Here is a 20,089-nt window from a genome sequence, read left to right as displayed (position 1 = left end):
AGAAATGGACATGTCATTACTATTTGGCTAAAGAAGTTAATAATATTTTGTTCATTTGACTAGCTAAAACAATTGCAGTTTTCAAAGGAATGCATTTGGTGGTAGAAGTTAGTATTGAGGCTTTTAACTTAGAGTGTCACTCTACAAAATATTATTAGAAAATTCTATTTTGATTAACAAGACATATTTGCAATCAAACAAATTGTTGGATTTCAATTTGCATATGTAGATTTACAAATATGCCAATTCATGTTTTTATTTAAACTTGCTATACATATTCTATAACTATTTGGTTAGATAATGTTTTCATCAATTTGTAATGCTATTAGACATGATTTAAATGGATAGATTAACTCGCTATTTCTCTCAAAAAAGAAAGAAAAATATGCAAGTTTGTATTTTTTTTTTATTGATGTTGAAGATAGTGATATGTTTTTTGTGGCTTTCTATATTTTTTCTAATTATTAAAATTTTAGTAACATTATCACTACTATTTATTTAATTACAACTAAAACTATGCTACTATTAAACCGATAATGCACTCATAATGGATTTGCTTTCTTTTCTTTTTTGGTATCATTACGTACACATAATATTGGTTAAAAATTCTTTTTCCAAATCACAATAAATTGGGGTTAACTTTATATATGAAATTTCTTTTCACAGCAAATTTTAATTGTTTTTATACTTAATATTTTTCCTATATGTCTATTCATTATGTACTAAAATATTTGTTGCTATGTATTTAACTAATGTTGTAGAGGGCCCTGGCTGTGCGTTGCACAGCCGAGTACCTCTAGTATGAAATTATGTGGAATGTTATTTTAATTTGAAATATTAACCCGTGTCAACATAGTAGTGTCATTGGAGTTGTGGCAACCCGTATTCGTTTATCGTCCGGACCATCCATTACAGTTGCTTTTCAATTTTAGCTGTTAATGTCCCAAAATTGCGGTTTGTGTTTTTAAATTCAAATTTTTTCATCTTTTCTAATCCCTAATTTCCCCTTGCTATAATGAAACGTTCGGAGACATTTAATTGCTTACGACGCGCAGGTTGGCCACCTGTTTCCTTAGTCGTCCAAGTAAAACTGAAAAGGGTATGTATGTAAAGGCCAATGAAAACATGCTTAACACACGCGCCGACCATCACTGTAACACATATTTCCTAATTTGCAACCCTACTTAGAAGGTACAAGGGCATTGCGCGCCCAACCTGGCCACAGTCGTCCAAAATGTCTAACTATTCAAATTTCTCGCGAAGAAAGACGCCTACGCACCTACAAGGCCGCAACACTTAACAGCAAAGCTATTCATAATCGCGGGTGGGGCGACAAGGATTTTGTGATAGGCTGCGCCGTCACAATATTCGTCCAAAATCCAACTCCAACAGCCGTGCGATGGGCAGGATCTATCACTACCGGCTACCGCGTGATGAAGAACACTCACAAGAACTGCTGGTTGATCGGAAAAGCCACATATCACACATTTTCCTTGCACAGGGGGTAAATGTTGCAGAATCAATGTCGACAATTACTTGTGCTTATTTTTCCCTAAGTCCTCATTTGGTTTATACATATATAAAAATGGTTGAATTGGTTCTACATTAATGCACAGGAAGTCTATTCAATTTATCCTAGAGCGTCGTCAGTCGAAATTATGGAGTGGTGGAAGAGGCTGCCTCGTAAGGTGGCCGCGAAAGTTGTTAGTGCTGGGTTTGGGGATTTTCTGAGCCACTTGCCCGTGGCCGATAGAGATAGGAAGTTGCCTGTCGCACTTGCGGAGCGATGATGGGACTCAACAAACTCCTTCCACTTGCCTTTCGAAGAGATGACACTGACACCCTTGGACTTCACCTGTATAACCGGTGTTGCAGTGGGCGGCTTGCCCATTCCGTGGGATTACAATGTTAGAGAAAATGTCAATTACATCAAGGAGCAATTGGGTTGGGTGCCAGCTTTTGCTTCTGTCGGTGCCATCAGAGTTACCGATATATTGTCATTCTACAAAGACAAGACGATTGACGAGAACGATGACGTCCAGCTGGCACATCTGACTAGAGCTTTCTTTCTATACATGCTTGGCCGCACTTTACTTAGCAACACGGTAGAAACAATTCACCTGTGCTGTCTGCCTGCGCTGGAGGACGTAGATCGTATAGGGGATTATAACTGGGGAGGGGCAGGGATGGCAACCTTGTACAGATTTATGTCCGCCGTCTCCCGACGCCTGATGAAAAGCCTTGGCGGCTACAGCTTCGTTTGGGAGGTAAGTCCAAAATTGCCTTCACTCTGTGTCAATTCGACATTTCCATGTTCCGTTACATAAACTTTTCTGGCAGTTAGTGTTCATCTCGAACGGTGGACATAATTTGTACGACCACGTGTAGGTGTGGGCTTATGAAATTCTTCAGTTAAGTCCGTATAAACTGAAACAAGATGAGAGGGACGTATTGCCCAGAATGTGGCGATGGCGCTCGTGTAATAGAGCCAACCGACAATCACCGTCTACGGTCGAACATTTTCGCCGCGCAATTGACACCATTAACCCGGAAAACGTTAGTTCCCGTACATAGAACATCCAATAGTTTCTACCGCCTAAGTGTTAACAGTTGTTATGAATTTGTTCCACCTATTGAACAAACCAATGTTACATCGCTTGTTAATTATGTGTCATAGGTCAACTGGCTGCCCTTCCCTGCAATGGCATTGCCGAGTCGGTATCTCAAATCCAAGGAACTAACTGCAACGAGATTGTTTTTGGATGACCCCATGGAAAGATTTTACTACCTGGGCGAGAGGGTTATTAGGCAGGTGTATGCAGGTGTATGTGCAAAGCAACCTCTCCATCGGCCATCAGATATGTACAGCACTGATACAATTTCGGAAAACATGCTACATGATGTGCTTCATGGACTGCCCATTGCAAGCCTATACCCAGATCCCCCTCCATATGCTACGTATGACGAGTTTGTGCGCAGCAGGCTAATGAAACCAATGACTTCCTCCACGTTGGCACCCAGTGGGAAGGAGTGCATAATTCATATATGTGACCAGTTGCCACTAAGTGAGGCTACAACACCGTCACTGAAACATCCAATTAATTACCCTCCCTGGTCTGTGTTGTGTATACAAACTGATGGATCACTGGAGCAAGAGGACATTCACAGAGTTGGTGGCGATGTAATAGGGTTGCCTCTTCTATGTGCTATTGGTGATGTGGTATGGCATTCTTCGCCCTGTACTTCACCCGCCATTTAATTTGCGCAATTTGTGTAAAATTAATACAGCCATCTATGTTGTTTCCGCTTAGGTGCCTAGACATTGGTACGAGGACCTGCTTGTTCAGTGCATGGGCCTGAGAAAGAAAGTCTTAGAAAAAAGTGCAGAAATATTTCGTTTGGCATCCAATGTGTCGGACAACTCACAAGTGATAGACCAAAGACTACATCAAATACAGGTAATTTTGGAAAGTGCATTGAATCTCCAAAAGGGGACAGAAAAATGCTGCCTTCATGGTGGACTTGGTGGACGGGAATCCTGTGTTTGTAAGCGTCCGAACACAAGTGCCGGGACACAGACATTTACGGATGAGCTTGGTAGAGGCAAAGCTCACGAATGTCAGGGAATTCATAATGCCAAAGACTGAGCACCCATGGCCCCTAACCGCAAACAAGGTTGTGTAGCCGAAGGAATGAGTATGCAAACTACTTGGGAGTCCCCACCAACAAAGCCAAGCTGTGAGCAATCGCCACGTGTGTTGTGTAATTCTGATACAATTTTAAACTTGAACACGGAAAATGTTAACAGTTGACAGATAATTCCCACAACTAATTTATAGTCCTGTTCTTATTTTTCGTCTGTCCCAAATTGTTCTTCACCTGCAGCTGAAGTTTGCAGTGAAATTAAATATTTACAACAAAACAATTTAAATGCAAGTTGTTGTTACTATCACATTTAATGCATTACATTTTTTCAACTTATTTATATCATGACAAAAAAGCCTTTTGTATGAATGCAACTCCAACACAAAAATATGAGTTCAAGTTTGTGCAAACAAGTTACGTGAAATATTGTACTCCATTGGAAATGTACAAATGCTGTAAAAAAAATTAATCGTGTTCAGCTCTGTTTCGTTACTTTGTGCACAAGACCTTTCCCTTTTTCTTTCACTTCAACAACTTCCTCTGCAAATTTTCGAGACTAAGCTCCTACTGCACATTTTTCCGAGAGTAAACCCCCTTAAAGAAATTATAAATATCTATCTATAATTACATAATATATATATAAATACTAATTAACTAATATTTTACACAGTTATAACGTATATAAGATATTAAATTTAATCATTTTGCAACCTTATATGCATAATAATAAACATATTTATTATTATATAAATTATTAATCTTACATACACATATATATTGTAAGGGCTAATTTCAGAAACATCCCCTGAATTAGCTTATGGAAAAATGGGAAAACGGATAATTTATGGAGAAAAGGCATAAAGAGCTGGTGTTTTAGTGCAGAACAACACGAACCTTTTTTTATCCGATATATAAGCAGGGTTTGAATTCACTGCGCTAGTTAACCAATTTTTCATATATAAACAAATTTACTAAAATTAAAATAGCGTATTTCAAAGTTGCGCTTCTATTTCGAAGTCAATTACTCTTAAACAGCTAGTACTTAATTCATATAAGAGAACAAACCCGTAAAGAACTGGTATATTATAGCAAACAATTTTTTTTGTTTACTTTAAAATGTTTCATTTATATTAAATAATTCAAAAAATGCTAGTTTTCCTTTCGTAAACATGTTTCTGTAACGGCTTTTGAATTTTATTTGTAAATTTTTATGTATTTAACAAAATTAAATGATTTATAATAAAATGTTCATACAAAACATGGTACTTCATTCATGTAAAACAGAAAAGTCATAAAGAGTTGGTACTTTATGGGATATTTCCTTTTTAAACTATTTTTGACTTATATTACGTAGATAACCTACCATTTTTTTGTTTCATAAGAAATTACTGTACCATTTTTTTAATTTAATTTAAAAACATTTCTAACTGAAATAGCAGCCACAATAATGGCACAAAAATGGTGCCTTACTCCCTAATCCAGCTTTACTTCATGTATTACTCTCTAAGTTTGTGACATTGTTGTTAGGCTTCATTAATCACTGTAGATGCCTTTTTCTCCAACTAAACGATAATAATAAACCCCAACATCAGTAATAAATCCCAACTTCATACCATATATTTGTAATTTTGGCCTTCATGATGTCAGCTAAGGGACCCAATAACTCAAAGGCAAGGGAGGTCGGTCAAATTTTGACAACCTCATGGGGTGCCAGTGAAAGTGTCAGAAATCTCAGGGGAGGTTTCTTAAATTATCCCTAATAAATATATTACAAACCACATCGTAATTGATAGTTATTGGCTAATTAAATATATTAGTACAAATGTATTAGTAAAGTTACTCGAACTAATTAATAATTTCTATTAGTAAATATGTATAATTAGTAGTATAATTCATAATATTAATTATATTACATAAATTAATATACATATATAATACATATAACTAATAATACCATTGTTATTGGTGCACTGAAGAGACGCATAAGCATTGTGAGCAATGAAAATAGATGGGGAGAAACAGAAGTTACTGTTCCTACACCTGAATGGAACGATGGGCAAAAGAAAAAGCATTGGGCCTTATGGTCATTGGTTAGGATAGCAAGGAGAGGAACAAACAGACCATATCGTAAAAGCAGTTTATAGCAGCAGCGTAAGGCACCAATTTACAAAAGCTGGGCAACTGAAGCTGATTCCCAAGTAGCCGCTTCGGAAAACGTCTATCCCACGAAGAGATTTTGCGCAACATACGCTTCCACTTAATTTCCTATTTACAAAAAAGGAACAAGTTTGGTTCGTCTAATAAACAATTTGTCAACTACTTACTCTCCTATTAACCTATAAACAAGAGTTGCCGGCTTTTGAGGGTTAGCTCGGGGTTAAGGTTAGTATAAACTGTCAAAAAGTCTTACTGGCTTGACAAAAAAAATATTAACCAAGTGCAGTAGCACTATTTGCTATAGCAGTGCTTACGACGCAACCTTGACAGTCATGCATCTGGTGATCCTTCTGTGCATGACCCCTTCGGTGGAACTACAATGACTTACCCATCTAGACCTAGCAACCTTGAATACTCTTCATCCCACCGATACATAACAAAAGACAATCCCTCAAGCCGGTGTTGCTCTGTAACCTGTCTGTCGTCACGGTTGCTACTTCCATGCACAACCATACCATCTCTTTCAACCTCTGCATTTCACACCTAAAAGAATATATAATAGGATTTACACACGCAACAACAGTGAAATAAGAACAACAAAACCATTTACCAACAGGTACTGCATCAGTACAATGACTATTTACTACCTTTCAGTGGCTGTAGTCATAACAGCTTACAATGGCCCATGACACATTCAAACTTACATTATTTACACTTCAATGGTAACGGAATCAAATTTTTTTAAACACCACCACAACCTGTATCCAGCATTCCCCGCATTCACGAATACCTTGTAGCCTTCTCGTTCTCAAAACAAATTAATGCGAAGGAAAGATACAAACCGTTCCCCTTCTACAATTTCGTACTTGTTTCATGGAAAGACTACTCTTGCACCTCTACTCACCAAAACCTGCCTTATTTATTACGTAACTGCAAACCGAAGCATCACAACAGTAGTGCCTCATCTTTCTCATGGACTTCTTTGTTGGCCACTTGTGTCCCTCCACCGCTACCGAATGGTTGTGGTACAAATGCTTGTCCTCTCCATTCACTTGAGTCGCTCCAGCCCGTACCAATTTCAAATGATTTTTCCAGTGAGTCATCCAAACAATTTTTCATATAATCATCATGAACTGCTGTGTTGTGCGAATTCTTTTTGTATGGGCATGTTTGTTGGTTGTGCCCTGCCTGCAATCTTCAACCCATATATCACATGTCAAATCATTTGTGACTACAAGTAATCACGTCAACTAAGCACAATGATAACATTACACCACTTCAACTTTCTTGCATTGCCAATAACTTTGGATGCACTTTTAATTATGTGTTTATTTGCTACTGTTGATAATAAGAACGAAAAATACCCACTTCTTCATTATTACCTTCACTGTCTACTTCATGTATTTTATCAATTAACTACTGTATAACTACGTATGCAATTCCGATAGTACCTGCAATGACCACACTTTCTTTTCTTCTTTGCTTCTGCATGCTTGTGATCACCTTTAGACCGGGACACCCTGGGATCTAACAGCCCGAATGTTCTTCTACTTCTATCGTTCCTCACTCTTGAATCCATTGCAAATCCGTCTCCCCCATATCCCCTGTCAATCCTCTTCTCTTTTAGGTCCACAGAATGCTTGTCAAACATCTGCTGCAGGTCATTAAACGCATCATCCATGTAGGAGGCATAGTAACACATAGTATTACAGCTGGACTTTAAAGTGCCATATCTGGCCATTTGTGTCAGCTGTTCGTCTACAACAAATGCTTTCATTCCATTATTAGTACAGTAAACTCCCTTTGTCCACCGCTTCGAAATGCATGCTTCTGGGATCCTGTTCATTCCTTCTACCACCATCACGCGAAACATGTGAGCACAAGGAATCCCCTTTGACTTGAATTTCATGCAAGAGCAGATTAGCTTCTCCATTGACCTATCATAATCCACCCTCCAACTTATTCCGTGTCCACCATATTTCGAGTAATAATATGTACGACTCCCTCCATCCTCGCTCCAGCCCTCAGAAATTAGAAGTCATTGCCTGTTCAAATGCTTCCTCACCATGAAGAACACATTCCTTGTAAACACCTCCGCTGCGCTCCTCTCTAATTCGGGTAGGATTGTGGTTAACACTGGTTTTGTGTTTTCGCTTGTGTGAACTGCTTTGCTCTCAGTATGTCGAAGCCATGCTATTACCAAATCAAAACTTCTAACGAATTTATATAGTCGCATTTTTTCATTCAAATACTCATTCAAAAAAATATTCATTTTCTCACACCTTTGAGTACTTCTCATACCTGTAAAAAAATGACCGCGTAAATAGGCCTCTGCCCATAACCTTCTCCTACGGTACAACTTCTTCACCCACTCATTCTGTATCACCCCACATTCATTAACCAACCTAGCCCACCGATCCTCAAACTCAAGAGTGCTATACTTTCTCTCCATCATGTTATACAACCTGTTATTAAACTCCTCGCAGCGAATATTACTCCGTACATTTCTATGCAAGTGCCACGAACATAGCCTGTGACAAGCATCTGGGAGAAGATTCTTTATAACTCTTCGCATTGCACTGTCCCCATCTGTCATCACTGCTACTGGCTTTCTACCTTTCATAGCCTCTACAAATGTACTTAGCACCTATTCATATGTTTCAATCCTCTCATCTGATAGCAGTGCACAGCCAAAAATAGTACTGTTCAAATGGTTGTTTACCCTTGCAAGTACAACTAGTGGCTTGCGGTATTTATTTATTTTGTATGTTGTATCAAACACCAATACATCTCCAAATACACTGAAGTCCGCACGAGATTTAGAATCTGCCCAAAACAACCTTGCCAATCTTCCTTCGTTATGTACATGATATTTATAAAAGAACATGTCATCGGCATCCTTCTTCGCTGCCAAGAACCCAAGTGCCCCTTCTGCATCGCCATTAAAAATATCTTTTCTACGTTCCTCGTCCATTCGGTTATACAGATCCTTAATGCAAAATCCCACGTTACTATACCCTCCGGCTTTGATTACAAAATGTTTCATTATCTGGCATATTCTGGCCCCAACCAACTTTAGACTTTTTGCCTGCGCATATTCTGCATCGCTCACTTTTCTATACGACCTAATGTGTTGCACACTTGCCTCTGATGCCAGCGGGTGATTGTGCTCCATAATGAAACGTGTCACCACATACTTTACCGATTCTATGTCATATTTCACGCGAAAGCAAGCCCCACACTCGGTTCTTGTGATTGGTTTTGCTTCTCTTTTCCGGTCTTCATAGTTAAACCACTTTTCATTCCTATAACCTTCACAGCAACATACCCATTTTCTAAATCTTGAAATGCCATCTGCATCTCGTTTGGCATTACTTTTACGAATCCCAAATCCGCTTAGTTTCGCATACAAATTATAGAATTCCCCAGCTTCTTCTTCCGTGTCAAATGTTAATTTCATTACGTCATCCACGCCTATTGCGCCCACCAATTCATCTGTCTCCTCATCTTCGTGTCCTCCTATTGAACCATCGCTTTCTTCAATGAATGTGTCTCGGTCACACTCAGGTTCTTGGTTAAGGTCAAATGACCTTAACCTGCAGCAACCATCCATCCCCATTCTTCCGTTCTCTGTTTCCTGCACCATGTCATGAGTTTTAAGCGCCTCATCCTGCCCCATAGTTACAACCCCTGTGTGGTTGTTCAATTTTTTTTCTAACCATGGTCGCTTAACATTTTTTTTTAGCTTCCCCATATGCTTTCGTTTGTAACATAAGTACTAATCGTCTACTAATGGAACAAAACATATATACACGATCATTTTAGTTAACAAACCATACTGAAATGACACAACTTTCACAAAATGCAGACGATAAACATTACTCTAACATTCATATACACAGTTTTTATAAGTGTGGCTGATGCAATTATATCAACCTTTAGCACAAAATACCACTATCGACGTGCATTTTCATTAACACCCACAAACTCAACCTCTACTGTGTGTTTCTTTAATTCTTTTCACATAAGCATTCGCAATGCAGTATGGGGGCCATTATCGATGTCCACACGGCCATCCAAATCACTCTGTTTTAAGACTTTAGTTCTCTTACAACGTCTTCTTCACGTCTTCACTCATTTCTGCTTAATTTCCTTTACACAATTTAATACAAATTAGAGGACCAACATTTCCTACATACGTACACAAAGCTCGGTGCACAAATAAACTGCGATAATTTCCCGATTTCGTTTCATCTTTGTTCGAAGACGCTGGGTCTTACACCCCGTATTTCGTATTCCTTATTCCTCTATCATTGCCTCTTACAAGAACTGTAGAAATCACTCTACTAGACGTACAGGTGTTTTACTCGTTATTTTACTCCATTTTTCTAAGTTATGGACAAAAGTACTCACCTTTGATTTCTCTACTTCTGTTCCACGCCGCTGCATTCTTTCACCACAGCTTCGGAAGGGCCTTCCTCAGATATATCTACCGTCACCGCCTGCGCCTGAATTTACGCCGGTAGACACCACCTCTGTCTATTCCGCCTTCACTTCTTCTTTACCAAATTTTTGCCTTCGATTCCGACCTCACCACCTGTCTGCAAACACACGCATCACTGCGAGCCCCAACATGGCTGTGTGTTTAGTACCTAATACGCTTCCTCTTCGGTGGCCCCAGCATGGCTTTGTTTAGTACACAAAGCTTCGTCTTCGTTGTTTTATACAACAGAACCGGCACCGGCGTGTTAATTTTTATGCTTTTCGATAAATAATTTTATATTCAACGAAATTGGGGTCTCCTGACTGTTTGATGGACGAAAGCCGTAAAGAGTTGGTCGTTTATAAGACAACCGTTTTAACTAAATTTTATCCCATAACCCAACATTTGTATTTAAGGGACGTTGGCTACTCTGTCACTGTAATGGTTGAAAGGCACAAAGAGCTGGTCTTTTACTCACCAACGGGTTTAATTTCATTTTATCCGATAAATCAGTCTGTCTTTATGGTACCTTGGGTATTATGTTGTTGTAATGGAAGAAAGCCAAGGGGAGCTGAAACTTTTAAACTGACACACCCGTTTGAATATAATAATGGTCCTCAAAATGGATTTAATCTTTAGTTGTAGTGCAGGAAAGCCATAAAGAGTTGGCTCTTTATTCAAAAATGCATTTGAATATGATATTGTGCGATCGCTAACATTTGTATTCAACGCAAATGGGTACTCCGTTGTTATTATGGACGAAAGAGTTGAAAATTGGGGTTGTTTTAATAAAGTTAACAGGTTTATTTTTACTCCTTAGCCCATTATATTTATGTTAATTCCGTTTCACCCCAATGTATTTTCAGCTTGTGCAGTACGCTACATTTCCAATGTCCAAACCGCGGTTATAGGTCATCACTTCCTTTTCTAGAATTATTCCCTTTCGCGTCCGTACTTGTCAGGTTGCAACATGGAGGCTTCTTTGCCATATTATTTGCTTTCCACGCCCGCCTTTGAACTTTGCAAATACACTACAGAAATTACCCTAAATTGGCTCATAATAAAGTTCAAGAACTATTTCAACTTTGTAAAAATAGGGGAGGGACTAAATTGACTCATAAAAAAGTCTAGGAACTATTTTGACTTTAATAAAATAATTTAGGGACTAAATTGATAGTTTGTTTTCCAATAAATATCAAGCTATGCACTCAAAAAGTCTAAACGGTCACAATCACAACCCATTTCCATTCATCATCTTCAAAGTTCGAAACCATAAATCTCTTCTTTCCTTTTCTTTTGTTCCCAAAATGCCCCTAAACTCTCCCTCCAATTACAACTCCCTTCCCACCTCCAGCTCCGCCTCCGCCGGAAAATCCTCACTCCCACCACCCCGGCTTCCTCCGGCACCACCGCCACAAACCCTTTTCACCCGTGCCAGAGCCCAGATCGCCACATTTCGCCCATGGAAAGAGCTCCTAGACCTTTCCTCCTTCTCCCTCCCTTACAGCTACGCCGAGATAATGTCGCGGGTCCGGCGAAATCTCAACTATTTTCGGATGAATTACGCCTTGGTAATGCTCTTTATTCTCTTCTGCAGCCTAATTTACCACCCCTTTTCGATGATAATCTTCTTGGCCATTTTCGTTGCTTGGTTATTCTTGTACTTCTTTCGGGACGATCCAGTTATGGTGTTTGGAAGAGTTGTCGATGATCGCATTGTCATGATTATATTGAGCTTGGTTACTGTTTTTGCTCTTGTTTTTACCCATGTTGGATTGAATGTGTTGGTTGCTTTGATTGTTGGAGTTGTGATTGTGGGCTTACATGCCACTTTTAGGGGCGTTGAGGACTTGTTTTTGGATGAAAACGAGGCAGCCGAAGGTGGGTTGCTTTCGGTTGTTGCAGGGGAGCAAAGGCCATTGCGGCAGAATTATTATTAGTTTTGATGGGAGTGGGCAAGTTTTGGATGAGTATTTTGGGAATACAGGCTAAGTTCTTCCCCGAATTTGTACGATTGTAAAGTGGAATCAGCGCGGGAATAGCTTTCCGAGGAATTTCGTTTTTTGCGGTTTGATAGAGCGAAGGAGGCTCTGGTCGAAAGTTATTGAAGATTTGTCATTTGGCTTTTTTATTTGGAAGTTGCAATATGGAGGAGCTAAATTATAGTGGGTGTTCAAACTTCGTATTAACAAGAGAGCAAGGTGAATGTTCATGAGCTTTGTCGGATCTCAGAGAATGCGTTTTTTATTTTATCTTTAGTTCTTGAGTGTGCTTACAGCTTTCTTATTTTGCTGTTGGTTAAGTGGGAGGTAGCCATGTATCTTTTTTGTTACTTGGAGCTTCATGGATTGGAATTTGACATACGGGAGAAATGCTTGTTTTCTTTTGTTCTTTCATGTGTCTGTGGCCCTTTTCTAATGGCACGGTTTCTTATAGTAGAAATTTAGGTTGCTTCACCTCATGTATTGTTCTGAAGTAATGCTCACAAACATGAAGTTTGCTAGTGTGACGTACAAAAGCATATGGGAGTTTGCATCATTTTGTGATTTGATTAATTTGCTCTCTCTCTCTCTCTCTCGAACTTTGCTAATGTGACGTACAAAAGCATATGCCAGTTTGCACCATTTTGTGATTTGATTGATTTGCTCTCTCTCTCTCTCTCTCACTCTCTCTCCCTCTCCCCACTTTTAGCATATTATTCTTGTATGATTTTTTTTTTTTTTTTTTTGTGGTGTGGTGTGGTGTTTTTGTGGGGGGGGGGGGGGGGGGGGGGGGGGTTGGTGAGGTTCGGTGGAGAACCAAGATGATGACGGTTTGGAGTTGGAGGTGTAAAGGGAATTAAGTGAAGTGTGAGAATGGCAAGAGGTTGTAGGGAGAATGGATACATTGCTGGTAAAAACTACAAGTATTCAGTGGATGAACTATTTTCAAGCTTCTAACAAATTGTGGCATCTATTTTTGGTCTTCCTGAATGTTGGTTGTCTTCACATGTTTGCTTATGTTTATCTATAAAAGTCTGTCCTTTTGTATGGTTGCAAGTTGCTGTCTGATTATAACTTTTACTGAATGATTTCTGTTATTCCATTAGTGTCTTAATGTTTGATTAGAAACATGTATAAGTTTTTTGTCATGAATGATCTGAGGTCTGTATATGTTACTGATCAGTGTATTCTCCAGCTGATTTTGTGCAAAACATGTAGCTTGCATCCACAGCCAGTGTGTGTATGTATGTGGTAGCATGTTTGTTAGACATATTTTCATAGGTTGTTTTGTGAATTGATGCTATTAACCTGTTATATTTTCCATTCAAGAAAATGAATTCTTGTTTGAGGTGAATTATACCATTCACTCGGTTGATCTGGTATGTTTTCCTCTTTGGACAGAAAACATGTCTTATGCTTCTTATTCCTCTTCACAAGGCTCGCCATATATTTATTTGTGTCTCTCTATTTTTCATGCATTCCTCCTAATTTTTCCTTTCTTTGATACCTATCAAAAATTTCTTTTTCTTTGGGAGTTCCATATGGAGTAAGGGTAGTTTAAGAGATGCCGTTTAGAGAGTGGTGATCTTCCCAGGTCCTGAGAAAGTAAAGGCTACAGTGTAGATCTGATATCTACTGCTCAACGTTTCAAATACTGATCAGATTTCGTGTTTTAACAGTAGTTGTAAGCAATTGCTAATTGAACTTTCTTTCATTGTATTCTTACTCTAATGCTTTCTAGCTTTCTTTACCTTCTTGCAATATCCCGATGCATGTAGCAGGAAGAAGATGGCCATGTCAATTTGAAAATTAAATGTATATTAGAAGGTATACTCTTTTATTTGCTTAACTGAAAGCTCAATACTTAGTGGGAGAAATTGAAGTGGACTATTGCATGGTTTGTTTATACTTGTAATTGTTTCAATTCTTTTGGCTGCAAAATCCTTTTCTGTTTGTTGTTTGTGAAGATTTCTAATGGGATGTCAGAGCTCTGTTAATTCATAAAGAGGCTGGAAGTTTTACTAAATTTGTAAGAATGGCAATTATAAATCGTTGTACGATCACATTCACCACAGAAGTGTGTACAATTGCCCATCTCAGAAACTGTGCTAAAGTTCCATCCTCTCTATGAATTTGAAACCTCAGCCACACCTAACAGGAACTTTCCTTTTTGTTTTAGAATGAGGATGGAAGATTGTAGTTTTCATATCTCAATTTTGTTAGTTTTTATTGCATAACATGCTTGAGTTATTAATCACTGAAATTTGAAATCAAATATTGGGAGACCCTATTTTATATCACGCTTTAGGACATGCTTGCTATGCCTTTTTCCATATCATCAGCTGTAACCAAATTGGTATAAGCGTGATGGATGAGGTGTTGATGTGGTGATTAAAGGCTCCCTTGTGTACATATTAGTTGTTATCTGCTCTTGCACCCCTAGAGGCCTAAACATGGAATACAGTACCATATAAGATCTTTCAGAAGTTTTCGTAGCTGAATAGGAGAGATTTCCTGTCATAGGCAGCCCTGTGAAGGGGTAGTTTTCATCATAGAGAGCATGAAAGCCAACCTGACATTTTGTGGAAATTGGAAGGACGCATTCTTAAAAATAAAATTAACAATGTCAAAACTGATCGAATCCATTTAGCAATGGATCAGTGATAAGGTGACTCGTTATATCTTTGTTCAGCATTAGTGATGGTGATTTTTTCCGCCCTTTGTTTCGTCTCCAAATGAGAATTTTTCTTTTGCTTATTGTATCTGGCAACTGGATTCTTGAACCATATAATTTGTGATTTGTATGTTCTCATCCTTATCAGTGTACCTATTTTGTGCTTCATCCGGTGTTAACAGATTTGCAAGCTGCAGCATAATTAAGCATGTTAACTCAAGAAAGATAAAACTTGATTTAGCTTGTTGTTTCAAACAAATTCATTGACATGGGAGAAGGTACATTTCTAGCAAGACTAGGTCCTGTTCTACCCCGTATCTTCCTCAATGATGCATATTTTACCAAAGAAAGAAGCAAAATGAAAAAGGTCTGCAAGCATTGGCTTGCGATCAAACTTGCATGCGTATCTTCTCCAAGTAGGGAAATAAGACCAAGACAATCAATGTTAACCCGAACATTAGATATGAGAGCTGATTGCGCAGATAAAAAAGTCAAGGCCTCAATTTGGAGAGCACAGGTTGAATTAACGTTTACAAAGCACCATTTCATTACGCGCCTCTTAGTGATTGAAAAATATATTTATAATGTATTTAAAAAAGATTCCCAAAAAATAGACAATCCAAGCACATTCAATGTTATCCATGGTACGAGGGCCGTGCTATGCTACAATGTTTATTCGTAGCAACCAAAACCAAGCAGCCTTTTTAAACTAGCGAAATAATATCAGCACTCTACGAAAAATTTCGGGCACTACTCTTCTTTTGCATTAGATGAAGTTTAAGGAGTGCTAATATCATTTCCCTTAAACAAAGGCCTAAGGATGCCTCTAACTACTTTAGTTTGTCCTCAATTTCATTATGAAATGTAACTCAGCAATCTCTGTTCATGTTCAACTATATGAAGCATTTCATTGATTACTGCACTTTCCTCTATGTTTTGGGTGCTATACATCTCCCATAAGTCTTTTCCTGTTTAAATTTTGTCACTTTTATTGAATAGCTATGTCATCCTAAGGTATTGCTCAATAAGTGGATCTCCGATAAGGTGTTGTCATAGATGAAATTAGAGAAAAATTGAATGGAATAATAATGCTACACTAGCGAGGACAATGAAACAAGCAACTAGCGAACAGCAAATGCTCGTTGGAGCTCGAATTCAGGTATACTCATTGCATTTTCAAGTCAAACTCAAGCATGGTAGTACTCTCCTTGAAGCACGTCAGGCATGCTTGAGAATATCAAAATATATATCAAATATTTATATATTTATGTGATATCACTAAAATGTCTTTTCATTTTGGACAAATTACATGCTTTACATATTCTATATATTCTATATGTGATTACGAGATGAGTATATTTATACAAGGAAATTACTACTCTGTACAGCAAACAACCCTACACAATAGAGACAAAGTGAAATATGATCCACCTCATTGATTTTAGCTATTTTTATTTTTGTGTAGGAAAAATCTTTGTCTAATTAGATCTAATTTCAAATAAAATAGTAGAATTAATAAAATCTAATAAAAATGGGCCCAAGAAAAATTTTGACTTGCTTATTCAGCAAGCTCAAGTTCGAGCTCAAGCTCCTCATTTTTTTTTCAATATGACCTCAAGCACCAAAATGTGATGTTCACCAAGCTCGAGTTTGAGTAATTCTCACGAGCTCGAGTAGAGTACTATTTGCTCTTAACTCGACTCAATGATACCCCTGTGCTAACACTAAACGACTGCAAGCATTATGTTACACACGCAAAACTCAAAAAGAAAACAAGGAACCCATCCACTACTTTCATGAGAAAGGATTTGTCCCATGAGCCTTTGTTTTGCACTATTTTACTTCTTCTTTTTTTTTTTTCCAAAATCGATAGATGATTTTTTGGAATTGTGTATGAACTATACATTTAGTGAGCAAAGGCTCAATTGGAGCTATGCATGTGTTCTAAGACATTGAAGATTAAACCACTCCTCACCAAAAGATATGCTTAGAGCATGATTACTAATATAATTAGTTCAATTGCTACTCTCATTTCTAGCCAAAACAAATGAGCATTCCACAAACATAGAGCTTAAATCATGAATGTCCTCTAAGTGAGAATAGAGCTTGATGTCTTTGGCCATGTTTGCTCTTCTATCATTTTCATCAGTTGTTGTTGTGGGACTCCCACTTTGATTCTCCTCCACTATTATTCCCTTGCTTTGATTAATGCAAGTTTAAGGGCCGCAGCATTGTCCATCAAATTGTTTCTTGAGCTATGCTCCTTTAAGGGCCATTGAGCTACCACTTGCTTGTCTTCATTCTCAGTAAATATTCCAATACCCATTTGACCGCCATTTCCTTGAGTTTTCACAACTATACTGAGATGAATGGAGTTATCTCTACCTCTGCTTCCTTGCTGTGTTGTTCCAGCTCTTGTTTCTGGCATGCTCATCTTTCTGTCTCTTGCTACCGCTTCTTGAAATTCAAGCCGTTCTCTTTGTGCTTTCTATATAATCTTGATGGGTGGTCTTTTATACTCTTTAAATACTCTTTCATTTCTAGCCTTCCAAAGCTGGCATAATATATTTACAGATAGTGCTATGTGTTCCATCCCTTTAGGTTTGCTCCTGGCCTCACTCCACCATTTTTGAAATTCCTTGTTTGATATTCAATTCCATCCCATCTCACTGGTGATATGTGTGCCATACTTCCTCAGCATTCCTATAGCGAAAGAACAGATATTCCACAGTTTCTATGTCTTCACCACAACCTTCACATATTGGAGTCCCCTTCTTAGTCCTGCTGAAATGCAGTTTCATTTACAAGGAGAGCCTTAGTCATGCATTTCCAGATAAACAGCTTCAATTTGTGATCTATATTGAGTTTCCACAGATGTTTTCATAGATGTTTCTCCTCCAAACTTGCCTTTTCTCCTAGTTGTCCTTTGTGTTTCTAATTACCCCTCTGCCTACTGAGTTCCTTATATCCTGAGGCAACTGTGCATTGGCCATTTCCACTGTGTATCTAGAAGTGACAATCCTCTCTATTTGCTAAGCTTATTGGTATTCTCAACACTTTCTTGGCCACTTCTTCATTGAAAAGTTTGAACATGGTCATTTCCATCTGAAGTTTTAGATTAGATCCTCCAGTTTCTAAGCTTTGCAATCCTAAGACTTGAATGATATATGCTTTCCTTGTGGGTTCTCTGGTATCCAATTCTGCTCCCAGATTTTTTAACTTTTGCCATTTCCTATTTTCCTTCTAGTGCCTCTCTCAACATTCTCTCTCACTGGGATCAGACCTTGCCAGATCCAGAAAGCATTTTTGTGGACTTTGCAATTGAAAATTGTCTCCTTTGGATAGTATTTGGTTTTCAGAACTTTACTTGCCAAGAAGTTAGGCATTGTTATTAGCCTCTGAACTAGTTTTCCTAACAAAGCCTAGTTGAAATTCTACAAATCTCTAAAGCATAGGCCACCATTTTTCTTTCCTAGGTGAGTGTTTGCCAAGAACACCAATGAGTTTTCCTTTTCTCATTTTCCTTTTCCCACTAGAAATTAGACATCATAGTACTCAGTTCTTTGCACAATCTAACTGGTAGTTTGAAGCATGACATGACATAAGTGGGCATTGTTAAAGTTACTGCCTTAAGCAGAACTTTCTTGCTAGTAGCATTTAACAGCTTGTTCTTCTAGTGTTTCATTCTCTTTTCACATTTTTCCTTAATGAAACCAAAAATCTGCTGTTTTGATCTAGATATTACCATTGGCAATCCTAGATATTTTCCTTGTGTCACTACCCGGATGTTTTCAAATTTTCTGCATACATGTACTTGCTGTGACTGAGGGACATTCTTACTGAAGAAAACTAAGGACTTTTCTAGGTTAACCACTTGACCAGATCCTTTCTCATATTTTCTCAATATCCCCATCAACTCCTTTGCCTCCTTGGGATTTGCTTTGCTAAAAATAAGGGAATCATCTGCCAAAAAAGACAAATGAGTAATTGCTAGTCCCTGTCTGCATATTTTCATTCTTGTGATCTACTTCTCTTTCCCTACTTTCTTGAGCAAGTTGGTAAAACCTTCATAGCACAGTAAAAATAGATAAGGAGATAAAAGGATCTCCTTATCTAATCCCTCTCTTAGGAGTCATATAGCCTCTTGGCTCACATTGATATTGAAGTAATAAGTGACTATTTTGATGCAATTAATAATCCGTTCGATCTATTTGTCACAAAATCCCATTCTTTTCATTATTTCCTACAAAAACTTCCACTCCGCCCTATGATATGCTTTAGACATATCTAATTTTAAAGCATAATATCCATTTTTTCCTTACCTTTTATTTTTTAATTAGTGCAAAAATTTATGAGATATTATGATATTGTCTAAAATCTAAAATCTGCCTACAAGGAACAAAAGCAGCCTGATTTCTACTAATGCAAACATCCAATACCTTCTTAAGTTTATTGGCAAGAAATTATTGGTTTGCAGTGCTTCAAGGTGATGGGGTAATCTACTTTAGGAATTAAAGAAATCACACTATGATTCATGAATTTGAGCATAAAACAAGAATGGAAAAAGCTTTGAATAGTCCTAATGATATCATCTTTTATAATGTGCCAAAACTTTTGGAAAAAGAGGGGGTTCGTGCCATTAGTACCTAGAGATTTGTTTGGGTTCGCGGAAAAAATTGCATTTTTAATTTCCACTTCCTCTACTATTTTAGTATCGTTTTAATTTCCACTTCCTCTAACTATCATTTATTTGATGGGAGATTGTTTGTGGTATACCATCTAAAATCTCATTTAGACACTCCACCCTTGAGCTATTGAAAATCTAATGATTTTAATTTGCTACTTCCACTCACAATTCCTTTTCACTGCCAATCCAAGACCTATCTTCTTTTGTAGGTTTTGCATTCTATTTCTCTTCTTTCTCCCTTTAACACTGGCATTGAAGAATTGGGTATTTTTATCCCCTTCTTTCTACCAACTACCCTTGTCTTTTAACCCCAATATAATTGTTCCTCCTGTTTCAACTAACTTTTTAGTTCCCTTCTCCTGTCTTTTCTATTGTCCCTACTTGATCTTTGCATATCTTCAAGTTGTTGTGTAATTTTTGTTATTTTCAACTTCACATTCCCTTGAAAAGTATTCCTCCAT

General features: G+C 37.9%; 2 protein-coding genes across 2 annotated transcripts; one reads left to right on the top strand and one right to left on the bottom strand.

Moving 5' to 3' along the window:
* Positions 1-8,449: 8,449 nt before the first annotated feature.
* On the bottom strand, positions 8,450-9,481 carry LOC113729265 (protein FAR1-RELATED SEQUENCE 5-like). Its single transcript, XM_027253583.2, has one exon. The coding sequence runs from the start codon at positions 9,479-9,481 to the stop codon at positions 8,450-8,452; it is 1,032 nt and encodes a 343-aa protein (XP_027109384.2).
* Positions 9,482-11,514: 2,033 nt separating this feature from the next.
* Positions 11,515-12,840, top strand: LOC113732629 (PRA1 family protein E-like). Its single transcript, XM_027258543.2, has one exon. It carries the CDS (start codon positions 11,593-11,595, stop codon positions 12,223-12,225), a length of 633 nt encoding a protein of 210 aa, XP_027114344.2. The 5' UTR covers positions 11,515-11,592; the 3' UTR covers positions 12,226-12,840.
* Positions 12,841-20,089: the final 7,249 nt, after the last annotated feature.

Source organism: Coffea arabica, chromosome 2e (assembly GCF_036785885.1).
Source record: "Coffea arabica cultivar ET-39 chromosome 2e, Coffea Arabica ET-39 HiFi, whole genome shotgun sequence".
In the NCBI taxonomy this organism is placed as follows: Eukaryota; Viridiplantae; Streptophyta; class Magnoliopsida; order Gentianales; family Rubiaceae; genus Coffea; species Coffea arabica.
The sequence above is the reverse complement of the archived record's forward strand: the minus strand, read 5'-3'. Positions and strand labels throughout refer to the sequence as shown.